The 16,325-nt window shown below is 35.4% G+C and overlaps 1 protein-coding gene across 1 annotated transcript in view; it reads right to left on the reverse strand.

The window, feature by feature from the left end:
* LOC123551381 (diacylglycerol kinase zeta-like) overlaps positions 1–16,325 on the reverse strand; it is a 183,638-nt gene that overhangs the window by 87,976 nt on the left and 79,337 nt on the right. The window contains exons 6-7 of the mRNA XM_053542118.1: positions 13,161–13,229; positions 6,638–6,670 (exon numbers count right to left, since the gene is read on the reverse strand). Coding sequence (XP_053398093.1) covers positions 6,638–6,670; positions 13,161–13,229 — 102 coding nt within the window. The remainder of the gene's footprint in view (positions 1–6,637; positions 6,671–13,160; positions 13,230–16,325) is intronic.

A 16,325-nucleotide genomic window follows, 5' to 3' on the forward strand; every position in this document is an offset into this window, starting at 1 on the left:
CTATTGCTACAATCTCCTGAAACATCTTCTTGTCTTCAAAGATTTAGATAAAACAGGATATCCTGTTGTGCTTTATCCAGCTTGACATCAAGATCATTTCTTATGTTACTGTATAATCTCTGACACTGTAATGTAGAATTATGTCTTGTTGTCTCCAAAACAAAACAGGATATTCTATTACTATTACAGTGGGATATGCTTTGTACCAGGAAGTTCTCAATGCTATAGTATACAACCTACTTAAAATAACAACTAACAAAGGTTATTACAACCAGATACTGTAAAATGGTGCTAATCAAGAACAATTGGGACTGACAAAAACAACATAACTTTGGTTTACATCTGGAACATACAATTGCTACTTAAGATTTTGTACTGAGCAAAACAATGCCCTTACACCAGGAACACACATTTATACAATGAAAAAATAGGATACCATGTTGTGAACATGAAAAAGATAAAATTCTATTGAAATTTAACCTCTATCAAGTGCCTCCTAAATTTTTCACTACATTCAAAAAAGTACATAAATGCATCAGGTTTTCTTCAAGAGAGGTACTTTTTTCAATCCAAAGGCACTTTTGTCAATCCAAAGACTTCAAATTACTGCACTGATTCTATAATGGTAACCAAATTCTCAATGGGACATTGAATTGTTAAAACATCTGAGCTGAGGTCATGATTCAGTCTGGATTCTTGTCATTAATCTTTATAACAGAACCATAATCTCTGCTCTTATGATCAACAAGACAGTCATAAAAGTCCCCTGCAATGGCACACTCCACTAAGGAAATGCACCATCCATAAAACAACTATTTTTCAAAAAAAAATAAATAAATGAAGGTACTCCAAATCAATTAGTCTCAATCAGCTATTATTCTTCACATTTGTCTTAATGTCACTAATGTTCCCAAGTCCAAGCTGTGACAAAATACCAAACATGTACAGAGGACCATGATAGCCCGGGAATCGCTCAACTCTTCCCACAGACCATTTTGAGTATGAACGTCGTTTTTCTATTACTACATAGTGACCTAGTTTTTGAGTCAGTGACCCAGTTCTGAACCTTGACCTAGATATAAATCAAGATAAAAATTCGACCAATTTTCATGAAGATACCATTGAAAAACATATGGTCCTAGAGAGGTCACAAGGGTTTTTTTCTATTATTGACCTACTGACCCAGTTTTTTAAGCTCAGTGACCCAGTTTCAATCTTGACCTAGATATCATCAAGTGAACGTTCTGACCAATTTCAATGAAGATCTTGTGAAAATATGGCTCTAGAAAGGTCACAAGGTTTTTCTATTTTTAGACCTACTGACCAGTTTTTGACGCATGTGACCCAGTTTCACGAACTGTGACTCTAAGATCATCATAACACAGATGACACTGACCAGGACCATACATTTCGACTACATACAGGATCCCATTGAAAAGATATGGCCTTTAGAGAGGTCACAAGGTTTTTCTATTATTTGACCTACTGACCTAGTTTTTGAAGGCACGTGACCCACTTTCGAACTTGACCTAGATATTATCAAGGTGAACATTCTGACCAATTTTCATGAAGATTTCATGAAATATATGGCCTCTAGAGAGATCACAAGGTTTTTCTATTTTTAGACCTACTAACCTAGTTTTTGACCGCACGTGACCCAGTTTCGAACTTGACCTAGATATCATCAAGGTGAACATTCTGACCAATTTTCATGAAGATCCATTGAAAATTATGGCCTCTAGAGAGGTCACAAGGTTTTTCTATTTTTAGACCTACTGACCTAGTTTTTGACTGCACGTGACCCAGTTTCGAACTTGACCTAGAATTTACCAAGATGAACATTCTGACCCATTTTCATAAAGATCCCATGAAAAATGTGACCTCTAGAGATGTCACAAGGAAAAGTTTACGGACGGATGCACGGACGCACGTACGCACGGACGACGAACACCGCACGATCACAAAAGCTCACCTTGTCACTTTGTGACAGGTGAGCTAAAAACAAATCAACTAATGGTGCAAATCACCATGTACAAGTCAAAGAAATGTCTCTCAAAATAGCATCGCTAACAAGAATTCAGAACTATTATTTTAGATAAAGTCAAGAATCAAACCTAAATATAAACGTACTGAAAGTCCCTAGCAAATATAAATCTGTCCAATCAACTTTGACCTCCATTTTCTTTATGGCTGTCACTAAATACAGAGTTGGTGTGCCCGTGATATATTACAGACTCCAGTATATACCGGATTAACTAAATCAGAACAAAAATACCTTAAATGTATATATTTTGTAACCATGGTGATTCTAACCCTAACCTTTAGTCAGTATATTATGCACATTATACACTAAATGCGTGCGGACATGCAAAAAAATGAGTATTTTTGCCGTGCGTTCCATTTGATAATAATTCCGCGCATGCGCAAAACGGCTGCACCAACTCTGCAATGAGAAACATTCTTTCTTTATTATGACCTTGAGGGGTTTGGGCGATTCACATGAAAAGTTGTCATATTATGGTGTACATTTGTGCCAAGTTATTTAGCCATCTACCCTTGCAAAGAGACATGACAGTGACCTTGAACATTGACCATCTTGTTATGGTGACTTTATGCTCATCTCTGAATGCCAAAGTTCAAATGGGCCAGACTGACTGACACATGGACAAAAAGGTTGGAGAGTATGTTGCAAGCTTATAGTACATGTACCTAAAACTGTTTAAGTATTGGATGTAAAAACTGGGTTCACAATTATAACAAGAGGACCATGATGGTCCTGAATCGCTCACCTCTTCCCACATGATCTAGTTTTGAGTATGACGTCGGTTTTTCTATTATTTGACATAGTGACCTAGTTTTTGAGCTCATGTGACCCAGTTTTGAACTTGACCTAGATATTATAAAAATAAAAATTCTGACCAATTTTCATGAAGATCCATTGAAAAATATGGTCTCTAGAGAGGTCACAAGGTTTTTCTATTATTTGACCTATTGACCTAGTTTTTTAAGACACATGACCCAGTTTCAAACTTGACCTAGATATCATGATATCATCAAGGTGAACATTCTGACCAATTTTCATGAAGATCCATTCAAGGATATGGCCTCTAGAAAGGTCACAAGGTTTTTCTATTTCAAGACCTACTGACCTAGTTTTTGATCGCAGTTGACCCAGTTTCAAACTTGACCTAGATATCATCAAGATAAACATTCAGACCAACTTTCATACAGATCCCATGAAAAATATGGCCTCTAGAGAGGTCACAACGTTTTTTCATTATTTGACCTACTGACCTGCTTTTTGGTGGCATGTGACCCACTTTCGAACTTGACTTAGATATCATCAAGGTGAACATTCAGACCAATTTTTATGGAGATCCATTCACAAGTATGGCCTCTAGAGAGGTCACAAGGTTTTTCTATTTTTAGACCTACTGAGCTAGTTTTTGACCGCACATGACCCTGTTTCAAATTTGACCTAGATATCATCAAGATGAACATTCAGACCAACTTTCATGAAGATCCATTGAAAAATATGGCCTCTAGAGAGGTCACAAGGTTTTTCTATTATTTGACCTACTGACCTAGTTTTTAGTGGCACGTGACCCACTTTCAAACTTGACCTAGATATAATCAAGATGAACATTCAGACAAGCTTTCATACAGATCCCATGGAAAATATGGCCTCTAGTTAGGTCACAAGGTTTTTCTATTATTTGACCTACTGACCTAGTTTTTGATGGCACGTGACCCACTTTCGAACGTGACTTAGATATCATCAAGGTGAACATTCTGACAAATTTTCATGAAGATTTCATGAAATATATGGCCTCTAGAGAGGTCACAAGGTTTTTCTATTTTTAGACCTACTGACCTAGTTTTTGATCGCACGTGACCCAGTTTCGGACTTGACCTACATATCATCAAGATGAACATTCAGACCAACTTTCACACAGATCCCTTGAAAAATATGGCCTTTAGAGAGGTCACAAGGTTTTTCTATTATTTGACCTACTGACCTAGTTTTTGAAGGCACGTAACCCAGTTTCGAACTTGGCCTAGATATCATCAAGATGAACATTCTGACCAATTTTCATGAAGATCCATTGAAAATTATGGCCTCTAGAGAGGTCACAAGGTTTTTCTATTTTTAGACCTACTGACCTAGTTTTTAACGGCACGTGACCCAGTTTCGAACTTGACCTAGATATCATCAAGGTGAACATTCTGACCAACTTTCATAAAGATCCCATGAAAAATGTGACCTCTAGAGTGGTCACAAGCAAAAGTTTACGGACGCACAGACGCACTCACAGACGCACGGACGACGGACACCGCGCGATCACAAAAGCTCACCTTGTCACTTTGTGACAGGTGAGCTAATAAAACGCAAGTTTGCTGACCAATCTCAGAATGCAGCCTTGCCATTGGTTCGTTTTAAACTGGAGATCAGAATCAACCAGTCAGTTTCTAGAGCTCTCAAACTGGTCTCAAAAGTTAGTTATATAACCTTGGGCCTTAAATAGGTATCCATTTGTGAAACACAGATTCATGCTGAGAAATTATTTCCGTTTTTCCCTAGAAAAAGCCAAAAATGAATAACACAGCTTGCCATGATTTGCTGCATTTAAACCAGAGACGTCCTAGGAAATTGCAGTATCAAATTTGTCCTACACTTTTTTTTTTGATATTATATGCTGTGGGAGTCTGGAGAAAATGAACACTCTGTCTTCATCAAAAGTGCTTCAGGAATGACATTGACAAAAGGGCATAAAAACAGAAATCTATCATTAACGCTTTTGAGAAATGGAGAAGCTTTGCAGCCCTGTTTTAAGGACATAAAAACCTTCCCAGTAGCATTCACTGCCATCACATCTGCACTGAAGTTCTCATATTGTCAGTATTTCTCACTATAAACATCAGGCAGCCTGCTTCGACCTCAGCAGTCATTTACATCTGTTTTTATGAGACAATTTGCATAAGACACAATATGACTTTGTAAAATTCATTTGCTTTACTGTCAAACTGAAAACTAAACACTACCTATTCTCAGAGACTACCTGTTCTCCGATTTCTATTACTAGACATATATATCTAAAAGAAATTACAATATGAGCATCAGATACTTAAAGATATCCAATCCGTATCCTTCACTAAATTTTTCATCTTTAGATATTTACTTCAAATGTAGAAAATCCTCATTAAATTCATTTAACTTTACTAAATAATTGAGCCGTGCCATGAGAAAACCAACATAGTGGGTTTGCGACCTGCATGGATCCAGACCAGCCTGCGCATCTGTGCAGTCTGGTCAGGATCTGTGCTGTTCGCTTTCAAAGCCTATTGCAATTAGAAAACCTGTTAGCGAACAGCACAGATCCTGACCAGACTGCGTGGATGCGCAGGCTGGTCTGGATCCATGCTGGTCACAAAGCCACTATGTTGGTTTTCTCATGGCGTGGCTCAAATATGTTAATTAATTACATATGTCATAACTAAATGACATACAGTAACAGTCCTTTGTTCAACTAGATGCCCATGAGCAACATGGTGAGCCTGCCCAGAAAGTACCCAACAGTACGGAATGAACAGAATTTACCATTACCTGTTGTCCTCCGTACCCAACAAATGTTCTCTCAATTGCTCAGACACACGCACTCTCGCACACACATACACCAAACAGCCATTTCGCTTCCACAAACAGGCTCCACAAAAACTTTCAGATTTTTAGTGGTAGTGGCCTTCACATTTACACTGTGTTTAAATACATGCATGCATTGAATGTGTTTTATTTTAAAATGTTGGAATTGTAATTATTAAAGTAAAAGGAAGAGGAGGGTTGGAGGGTCCAACCATTCATTTACTACTTGTCACAGGAAAAGTAGATAGGGCTTCAGACCACTAATATAGAGCAGAAGGAAATCTCTCTCCTGCCAGTTTATTATTATACAGGTGAACATTTCTTTAATCTTCAGAGAGGAGTTAAGTTACCCAATGAGTACAACCTTACTGTTCTGTTTATAAGTTTTACCTTCAAAGGTATCATGATTGTGATTTATTGCACCTTAGCACACCAAAGTGAAAAATATTTCTTAGACTTTTCATAGACCAGGTTGTTTTTTTTTCTGTTGGAAGATTGACAAATCTCTACTCTCAATGGACATAATTATAAGAAAAACACGTTTGTAGCAAACGCTTTTTCAATATAACGAAATTCTGAAATCCAGCATTAATTTTCAATCATATAATTCAACATTTGTTGAATATTTCTAGACATTACATGGGAACTTTAAAATGCTTGCATGTGGACACATGTTTCCTAGAAATGATATGGTAAAGACCTAATTAACCTTTATAGACCCTGCTAGCAGCAAGTGATTTTGCCTTTGCGACCAGTGCAGACCAAAATATGGTCTGCATGTTCGTGCAGGATGATCATGGTCTGCACTGTTCGCCATTCAGCCGGTAAATTTTCAGTGAACACCCCTACAAAAAATAAATGTTATTGCCCAAACTGAATGACAGACCAGTCCAACATAGAAATTTAGCAGGGTAACGGTTAAAATCTCGCAGATGGAGCATTAGAAAGGGACTACTTGATGGGTGAGCTGAGGTGAAGTAGAAAACAAATACATACCTTGCTTTGAAATGTAAATCTTTGCTGGAATGACTGAAAATAGAAGACATCAGAATGTAATTACAACATGTAATTCAAGATACATAATTCACAGGTGACTACAAACTATTAAAAATATTTCAGAACATGAAGCAGGCAATTTCTTGGAAGATGAAACTTCTGAAGGAAATTAATTCTTGGAAGATAAAACTAGTAAGATTTTAGAAACTGTTTTTGTAACTGGGTGTTTTTTATGGATCAACAAGAGCTGCCGGAGGACAACAATGCTCCACTATATTCAACAGCCTTGTCAATTGAATGAATATATCACTTAAAATAGGGGCATAATTTTGTAAAAATGCAAAGTGGAGTTATGGAACCTGTGCACTGCATGTCAGATCATCACAATGAATATGTTACATGTATGCGAAGTTTCAATCCGTAAGTACATGTATGTGAAGTTTCAATCCGTAAGTACATGTATGCGAAGTTTCAATCCGTAAGTACATGTATGTGAAGTTTCAATCCGTAAGTACATGTATGTGAAGTTTCAATCCGTAAGTACATGTATGTGAAGTTTCAATCCGTAAGTACATGTATGTGAAGTTTCAATCCATTCCCATCAGTGGTTACTGGCCGTTTCCATCAGTGGTTACTGAGATATCAACTTACATATGAAAACTTAACAAAAACTGATAAGTCGGAAAAGAAGCAAAAAAAAAAAGAGTTATGGAAACTGTGCATTGTTAAAGTCAGTTTATTATGTGACTAAATGTGTGAAGTTTCAATTCAATCCCACTAGTGGTTACTGAGATACGTACCAGCTGTAACATACAAAAACTCAACCAAATTGGGATGTGATGTGGTACCAACACATGGGTGAGTCCAATAGCTCTACCTATTCCTCGAATAATCATGCTAAAAACTAGATGAAGTCTATGTATAGGGTAAATTAAACATGAAATATTTCATTCAAACTAACTTGCTGTCTTGAAACTGTAACAGACAACTGGTTGATATTTTATACTGGTTGTAGTTGGATTCCTTCACAAGCTTATTGATCATGTTGTTTGAACAATTAAATTTTCACACACTGTGCAAATGCATAAAACATGTAACATACTGCATAATGTAAAAAATATTGTTTAATGTGTTATATATTGTTTCAATCCATATTGGCATTAAAGAGGCATACCTCCTATATATTTTTTTTTTCTAAAATGCATCAAGAGCTGTTTCCGAGTTCAGCAATGCTTGACTATTTTAACAGACATGTCAACTGAATGAGTAACAGAACCTGTACAATGCATGTCAGCTCATCACAGTGATCAAATGTGTGAATTTTAAGTTTCTATCTGTTCCCATTAATGGATACAGAGATACAAAAATTAAACCAAAAAAAGCAAAAGTTAAAAAAGGGGCATGATTTTGCAAAATAAGAGTTATGGAACCTGTGCAAGGTAAGTTGGTTTATCACAGTGAATAATTTGTGTGTGAAGTTTCAATCCATTCCCAAAAGTGGTTACTGCCAGATTACAGCTTACACACAAAAACAAAATAGGGATGCAGACACGACACTAGGGCTTAGTACCAACGGCTTGATCCTACCTATTCTTTAATTGTGTTGTAGTGCTAAGAAGTAAATACAAATTTATTCACTGGGCTCTGGACATAGCAGCCATAATGATTAAAATCACACATATGGAAATACAGACAATGGTCTCGAAAACCTAGTCCGATAAAAGAGAAATTTGACAAAACAAAACAACTAAATTTATATTTAACTCTGAAACATAATCAAAATGTAATCTTTGAATTGTACTTGTATATCACTTTTGATATTCGATCAAAAGTTCAGTAATTTAAAATATTAATATGAAATTTCTTTTTTCTTTTTTCATGGTGGGGGTGGGGGGGGGGGGGGAGAGTATGGCTTCCTAACATGAAGAATTCTACACCCTAAGCAGGGCTTCAAACACACATCATTAAGGGGCAAGTGATCTAAAATCAGCAACTTTTAACCCCTATGAATTTTAATTATCATCTGCAAGGCATGCCTCTTTAAATCTGGCCAATAGCGGATCCTATAACCAGCAGGCAAAATGTAATTAGTAACAGATGGACTTTATAGCTTGTTTGTAAATGCACTTTTTTATTCTTAATGTTTTCCAACTCAACACACTTACGTAAACACTGACTTACATATCACTCCGAACTTCAATATTTATTGAACTTACAGTTTGTGAAAGTGCAAACTATTGAACAAACCAGTTACATTCTATTGCATAAATTTTGCAAAAAGTAGATATTAACTTCAGAAGCTTTGAGAAAGATTTAATTTCAATTATCAAAAAGATATACTTTTCAATTAATTTCACACTCATTACACATTTTAAGCAACAAATTTCAAATTGATTGACAATGTCTACTTTTTGTCCTTGACTGATCTACTTTCAGACAGAAGATAAACATATTATTATCTTCAACTTGTCTTTTTTTTTTTTAAACATATTTATTCGCCAATAATTTTTACAAACATATAGTTCACAACAGATAATACAATGAACTGAAGAGTGGAAATTGAACCGGAAGCAAATTGCTTATTGAAAGGTTCGTTCCACTTGTCTTTAGGTCTATATTTAAAGTAACTTTTGACCTTTGACCTAGTTATTCAAAACATGGACAAATTTCATTACTCTAACACTGAACCATTCACCGATTCAGTTACTGGATTCTTCTACACTAAAATAAAACAATGTTATTCTAGTATAAGACGATGCCTTTCAGTATGAAGTATTAACTTAATCCTCACCATTCACCTTGTAACCTAGTAGTACATTTTTTTTCAAATTTTTTGGCTGAACATAGATCAGCTAAAAACTGAGGCAGAAACTTGTATTCTACCCTTCTGTTTCAAGTTGTGGCACATTAAAGCGCTTTCAGCGTTGCTACTTAGTTGAGAAAATGAAATTCCCTGACTTCTCCCTCACTAAACCATTCTTTTCACTGACCAATACCACCATATTTTTACAGCATCCTGAGGCCTCCCCTACAGCCGTCCAATCCACCCTTTTAAGGGTTGCAATGCCTTTGCAAAGTTAACATAAAAATGAAATTGATTCAAACACATTTAAATTATGTTTATACCAAATTTACACCAAAATGTGTTTTGAAATACTAACAAATACTGCTTAAGACTGCCATAGCCACTGAACATTTTAAACATCGACCTAGAATTTCTTTTTTCCCCGACTTTTCCCTGACTTTTCAAAAATTTGATTTTTCACTGACCATTAGCATTAGATTTCCCTGACAATTCACTGACCATGAAGAAAAATTTACTTTTCCATGACTATTCAAGGTATGTAACAGGCAACCCTGACTTTTTCACTATCAGGCCATTATTTCTTTAAAAGGAATTACTTGAAATGTGTTACAATGATATATTCATCAGACTCAAATCAGGAAGATAACTGTATAGGCGATTTGATTTAAGACATTTTTCCTGTCTGTCTCCTACAATTACATATAAAGTTCCTTGCTAAACTTTGTCTCAGAATAAAGTCTGACCAAAATAATACTGTCAAGCAATCTATATAGGCCTAAATGCTAATGAATCTTGTAGACAGTATTTAATAGAGATAATCAGGTATTTTTTAGTTTAGTTTATATTAATTTATCTTAGATTGATTGTGATGAAAGCTTCAAGCTTATTTGAGCCACTCTTGAGTCCGCTCCGTGGAAAAGCCAGTACCGAGTTTCAAATGAGAAAACGTGGTCGTGACCCAAGTGAGGCTCCAACCAATGACCCCTGGGTTGGGCAGACAACACATACCTTAACCACTAAACCATCGTTCCCGCTAAGTATTTTTTCAAGATATAGATCAATGATTTATCTATTCCTTATGACTCAGCCCACTAAAAGAAATCTTTATCAAATTTATTCTTACCGTGACAGTCACTATATTGCTATAATATTATGTGAAGTCATGGAAACATGTCACCAAACATCCAAACAATAATCTTACAGATACCATAATACTCTAATTATCTTACCTTGTTCATCTTAAAAATTAATTACATTAAAAATGGAAAGTGAAATATGACATTTTTTATAGCAGTTTTCAGGTGTTTTCTTAACTTGGCATACATAGGTCAGGTTAGCAGAATAATGAAAATTGTGCAATTACATAGTCAAGCTAAGAAATAATTGATCTGTTTTATCAAAACATGCCAGTAAAATATCAAAAGTATTGACTTCACAATAAGTAAAAGGATTCTAATTTTTCATCCACTAGACTAAGTCCCCTGTGTATTACAAGCTATTATTGAAAAAGTATTGTGGTAGGTAAAAGAGGAAAATTTATTCTTTGACAGAATGCTGACTTGTGTGACTTTGGAAATGTAATGCACAAGAGGAATTTCATTCTTTGAAAGAATGCTGACTTGTGTGACTTTGATCTAGTAGTAATACCTTACTGCACTTCAGTTTTGCAGCGGCTTTATGACAACCTGGTAAGTTTTCCTGAATTCTCTACCATGTTTTCTGCATGTAGCAGTCAAAACTTCACTATGACACTCTGAGGAGAAGCAAATATGACTTGAGACACAATGCCTTCTTTAAACTGCTGTCATGTAGAGCATGCTCTTTGTCCAGGAAGCAAACTCCTGACCTTTTGTCACTTGCTATAATGTACTAGATAATCCTTTCTTTTTAAAGTGGAGACATAGAAATGTTCTTCATTCAAGCTACTTTCTTTAGAAACAAAGATTTTACCACATGCTGCTTGATTATCACACAAATGCTTCTCTACCACCAACTTATTAACTTCAACTGCTTTACTGGTGCTGTGAACCTCATTAATAAGTCTTTACTATTACATACCTGTACAGGAAAGACTTTCAAAATTTACCAATGAAAATTTACTCAAGGGGAGGTAACCCAACACATTAAATTAACATTAACACAAATTTACGTGAGGGGAGGTAACTCTACGCCTTACATGAACCTTAATGAAAACTGAACAATGTCAGTCTGCATTTGTCTCCATGTCAATACAATTCCTAAAATTCGGAGAACCTTCCGTCCCAGGAGAAGCTTAAGAAAAAACAATATACAATAATGGAACTAAAAAAGTTGACAGATAAATGTCAATAGAAATCAGACCATCTCAATAGCATGAAATACATAGGGACTTAGAGATATTAATCCAGTAACAACATACATCATCAAATATTGGCAAAGCCTGTCTAGATATTGCCTTTGAATAATCTATCAAGATAATGCAGTTCATTCAATTGGTCTCTGTATGCTTTAATATATATGTATTAAAATATTTCAGTTGTGAATGACGTCCCCCGCCTCCAGTGGGAAAAACAATAACAACAAAAGGGAGTGAGTGAAAATTAGTATTTGAAAGCGTTAAATTGTTCATTTTCTCTATTACTTCAAAAGTGATGCAATGGCATACTTCCTTCTGCACAATATGTTTTTGTAATTTTTTAAGATATATTGCAAAAGTATTGTCTCACTGGTCACTTTCACAGTACCTACATTTTATGGATGTTTGAAAGAAGAAAAAATCTCCTAAAATGTGTCAACAAGTCACTTGAAAGGTAAGTTGTATTTTTTAATTCATCAAACTTAAAACTTGTACATGTAAATTAATATTCAATTTGTAATAACTAATTTTATTTTACCTTATGAAAGTTTACAGGGTTCCTGTTGATCACGAGACTGGAGTGTTGAAATGTTTTTATTTCTATTGTTTGGTTTAACATCACACCGACACAAGTATAGGTCATATAGTGACTTTCCAGCTTTGATGGTGGAGGAAGACCCCAGGTGCCCCTACGTGCACTATTTCATCATGAGCAGCTAATGGGTAGAACAACCGACCTCCCTTAAGCCAGCTGGATGGCTTCCTCACATCAAAGAATTCAGCATCCCCAACAGAGGATCTAACCCTGGTATCGTTGAGGGACAAGTGACTTGAAGTCAGCGATTTTAACCATTCGGCCATGGATGGCCCCCCTGCCCCACCCTCGAGTTGTAGAAGATTAATTCAAGCAAAGCTAATACAATCTGTGCAAATTTATAAAGAATGAAACAGAAAAAAACAATAATATAACAAAAATAAATGTTGAATCTTAAAATTTCAGATGGAAAATGAGTTCTGTATACATTAATTAAAAATGCTAATGAGGGAATTATGACTGACCAATCATAAGCTGAATGTCAATGTCCCAACACAGCCTAACTCAGGACATTTTACTTATTACATATGAGAGATCAACTCTGACAACGTTGCATCCCAGATGGATTACTGACGGACACCGCATAAACACTGAATATTCACATTTGATGTGATTCAAAATCCATCTTGTAGGATATTACATCACTGAATATATCAGGGTGTTTTTTTTATAAACAATCTGAGTCTCAGAGATTTATATCCCAGTTTTGAAGAAAAACGGACATATAATTTGATGGCATGTGCGTCTGTCCATCAAGTTTGTTCAGAATTAACTTGCAAATTTTTACCTTTCCGCACTGTTTACATTTGCCATCTTGTCGTCGTCGATGAACCCAATGATGCCTCATTAACTGTTGCTGTAAACAGAAAAAGGAAAATCATCAAATTCAAAATACTGTAACATCGTATAATGATAGTGGATCAGTTACAACAATCGGGAATTTCTGTTTGATTACATTTTCTTCAAGATTTGAGCTGCGCCATGAGAAAACCAACATAGTGGCTTTGCGACCAGCATGGATCCAGATCAGCCTGCGCATCCGCGCAGTCTGGTCAGGATCCATGCTGTTCGCTTTCAAAGCCTATTGCAATTAGAGAAACTGTTAGCGAACAGCATGGATCCTGTCCAGACTGCACGGATGCGCAGGCTGGTCTGGATCCATGCTGGTCGCAAAGCCACTATGTTGGTTTTCTCATGGCATGGCTCATTTTATGCTGTTTGCAACATTCTCGGGTATGAACAGATTGCCAGGTGCTTGCATGAGTTACAATATTGTCCACAGAATATTGAAGCGCTATACGATAATATGTAGATCTAATCGCACGGAAATTGCCAACTACCATTTCAGGTCCACTATCTCAATATTAAAATGCGAGACGTTTTGTCAAAAGAGACCATCTGGACAAAATTTTTCAATATCTTTAAATTTCTAACAGATATTTTTTTTTCCTGTTGTAGAAAGGAATTCTCTTTATATGCCTTTGGGATTTATTTCTTCCTGAAGTGTATGAAGTTCCTTAAGTAAAATTACTTTTGGCGTAGTTTCGAAACAAACTGGCATAATGCATGATGGTCTTTTTTTTTGTGTGACAATTAAAGCACCCGTTACCTTGTGATAAATGTAACATGCACAGGAAGTCATACCTTGAAATTATTGAGCACCATGTATGAATTCATGCAAGCATATTTTCTGTCTATGTGTTTATAATTACGAGTACTTAATTTTGTTACTATAATACTAATATACTTCTATAATGTGGCAGTTGACCTAAATACAATCCCGATACAGGTAAATCCAATATTTGTTTTACAATGGATCTATGACGGATTACCATTGAACACCCCTGGACTTATTGGACTCAACTGCCACATTATCAAAGCTTATTAGTATCATTCAACAACCAACACAGCACAAAAATTGGTGAATAAGGAAAATACAGCTGAAAACACAATGAATTATAGTCGTAGAAAGGGAAAAGTTCTCTTGACTTGTGTGCTACCCATTTAACGTGTACAGCATTTTTCCAAGACCTGTTTCAATGTCATGCAGCTCTATGTAATTATCCCCGAATGCATTCAGCTAGACTATTTTATGAGCTTAGCACTTCAGTTAAATGCCATTTTCTACAATAGATGCTTACGCATTTGGCTCAATTATTCCCCTATGCATCATGTGCATGATAATGTTTCTGGCATAAAACAATTATTTTGTTAGGTCTAGGTGACTGCCAGTTCTTTAATTGGATCGAAATGTCATTTTGTGCTGACTTTAAACCTAGAATGCCATATCGCTTTTATGTATTTTTCGCTAAAGGCTATGATATCTTTATCGGAATAGCTACCCCAAGCATCACTGATTTAATTTCTTTCAGGAATTTGGACAATCTCTTTCCCTCGGGTAAATAATGTGATTAAGCGTCAAAAGACACTATTGTCGGCAATTTATTTTGGCATGCAATTTGTCATTTTGACCAAGCTTGTCAACACAACTACGTCAAGGATTTAAATTTCCTATCTCCTACAGGCTCCGCGACTCCTAATCCCTTCTCGGTTATCTTCTCTCCGACACGAAATAGGCAATATATCACAAGAAACAGGCAATAAAATCTACATAATACATCTAATAATTGGTAATTTTTACATCACGAGAAAACACAAACTGCTAGCTGTATCGTATAGCTTCTGAAAGAAGACCTAATGTATAATAAACGCATACGTCACTTTCATATTCAAGCAAACAGGATAAACTCAAGTCAATTTCTGCAATGAAAAATTAAAGACTTCTCAAATGAAATATAAATCAGTGCCTCCACAGAATACTTTATTTACGATTTGCTTATTTAACTACATAACAGTATAAAAAATTTTGTTCTTTAGCAACAAGATGGACAAGACTTATATTAAAGGTGCGAAATGACCAATAATACGTTTCAAGCAATACCATTAAAGTAACCTTCGATTTTTATATTCTAATAGTTCTGAAAAATAAACGTAAAAAAAATTCTATTGCAAAAGAATAAGGTATTTTTGTATGATCAAAATTTTGCCAAATTTACTAACAGGCTAATAACATTAAATCTTCAAGTATGTCATAAAGTTTTCCTTAAAAATAACATTTGTGTCCAAATACTTGTTTTCACAAACCTACCAAAAAAAGTGAAATTATGAAAAACAAATCCATCGCATTTATTTATGAATTTTAGAGTAGTGAATTCTGAATTTAAACGCTAGTGGTGTTTTCTTCCACAGTAACTCCTGGGTCAACTTCAGGATGGGCAACTGCAAGATGAAATAGAAAATAGGAGCTGCTATCACAAAACATTTCCATTTCACAAGGAAAATGGGGGTATTATTTTTGAGCCATTCAGGAGATTTTCCTTTACGATTCTGATCAAGATATGCCAAAAATAACTATCAGCTGAAATTTACACAGCTAAACCTTTCCCTGCAATTCTGTGACCACTCCTTTTCTGTCGGGGTTATCTATAGACCAATTAAGCCTCTTTCTAAGGACATCTAGAAAATCCAGGGCAATAATAAACAGTCTGCTAAAAGAATGAAATGCAGCTTTAATAATAATCCAGGAGCTTATGTAACTGCTGTCTTTTTATGCTCCACTATATAATTCAAACTCTTTAAAGATTCCATTTATTTATTTATTTATCTATTTATTTATTTCAAGGGCAGTAACTCTTGTGTCACAACAGTTTTCTGTGTTTCTAGCTTTTTAGCTACAAAAAAGTATTCATTTAAATTTTTTTTTTACTTTTTTAAGACAAATTAATGTGTTTTCTATGGTACTTTTGTATTCGCCTAAACTTAACATTGCCATTTTTCTTTCTTGAGTGCAAAGTAATAAACTCTATGTTTTCTACAATGCTTTAAATTTGTATCTAAATCATGGGACCTAAAAAACACAATATTTTGGAAAACTTTAATTACAGCAGGGTTC

Source organism: Mercenaria mercenaria, chromosome 4, assembly GCF_021730395.1.
Source record: "Mercenaria mercenaria strain notata chromosome 4, MADL_Memer_1, whole genome shotgun sequence".
Classification (NCBI taxonomy): Eukaryota; Metazoa; Mollusca; class Bivalvia; order Venerida; family Veneridae; genus Mercenaria; species Mercenaria mercenaria.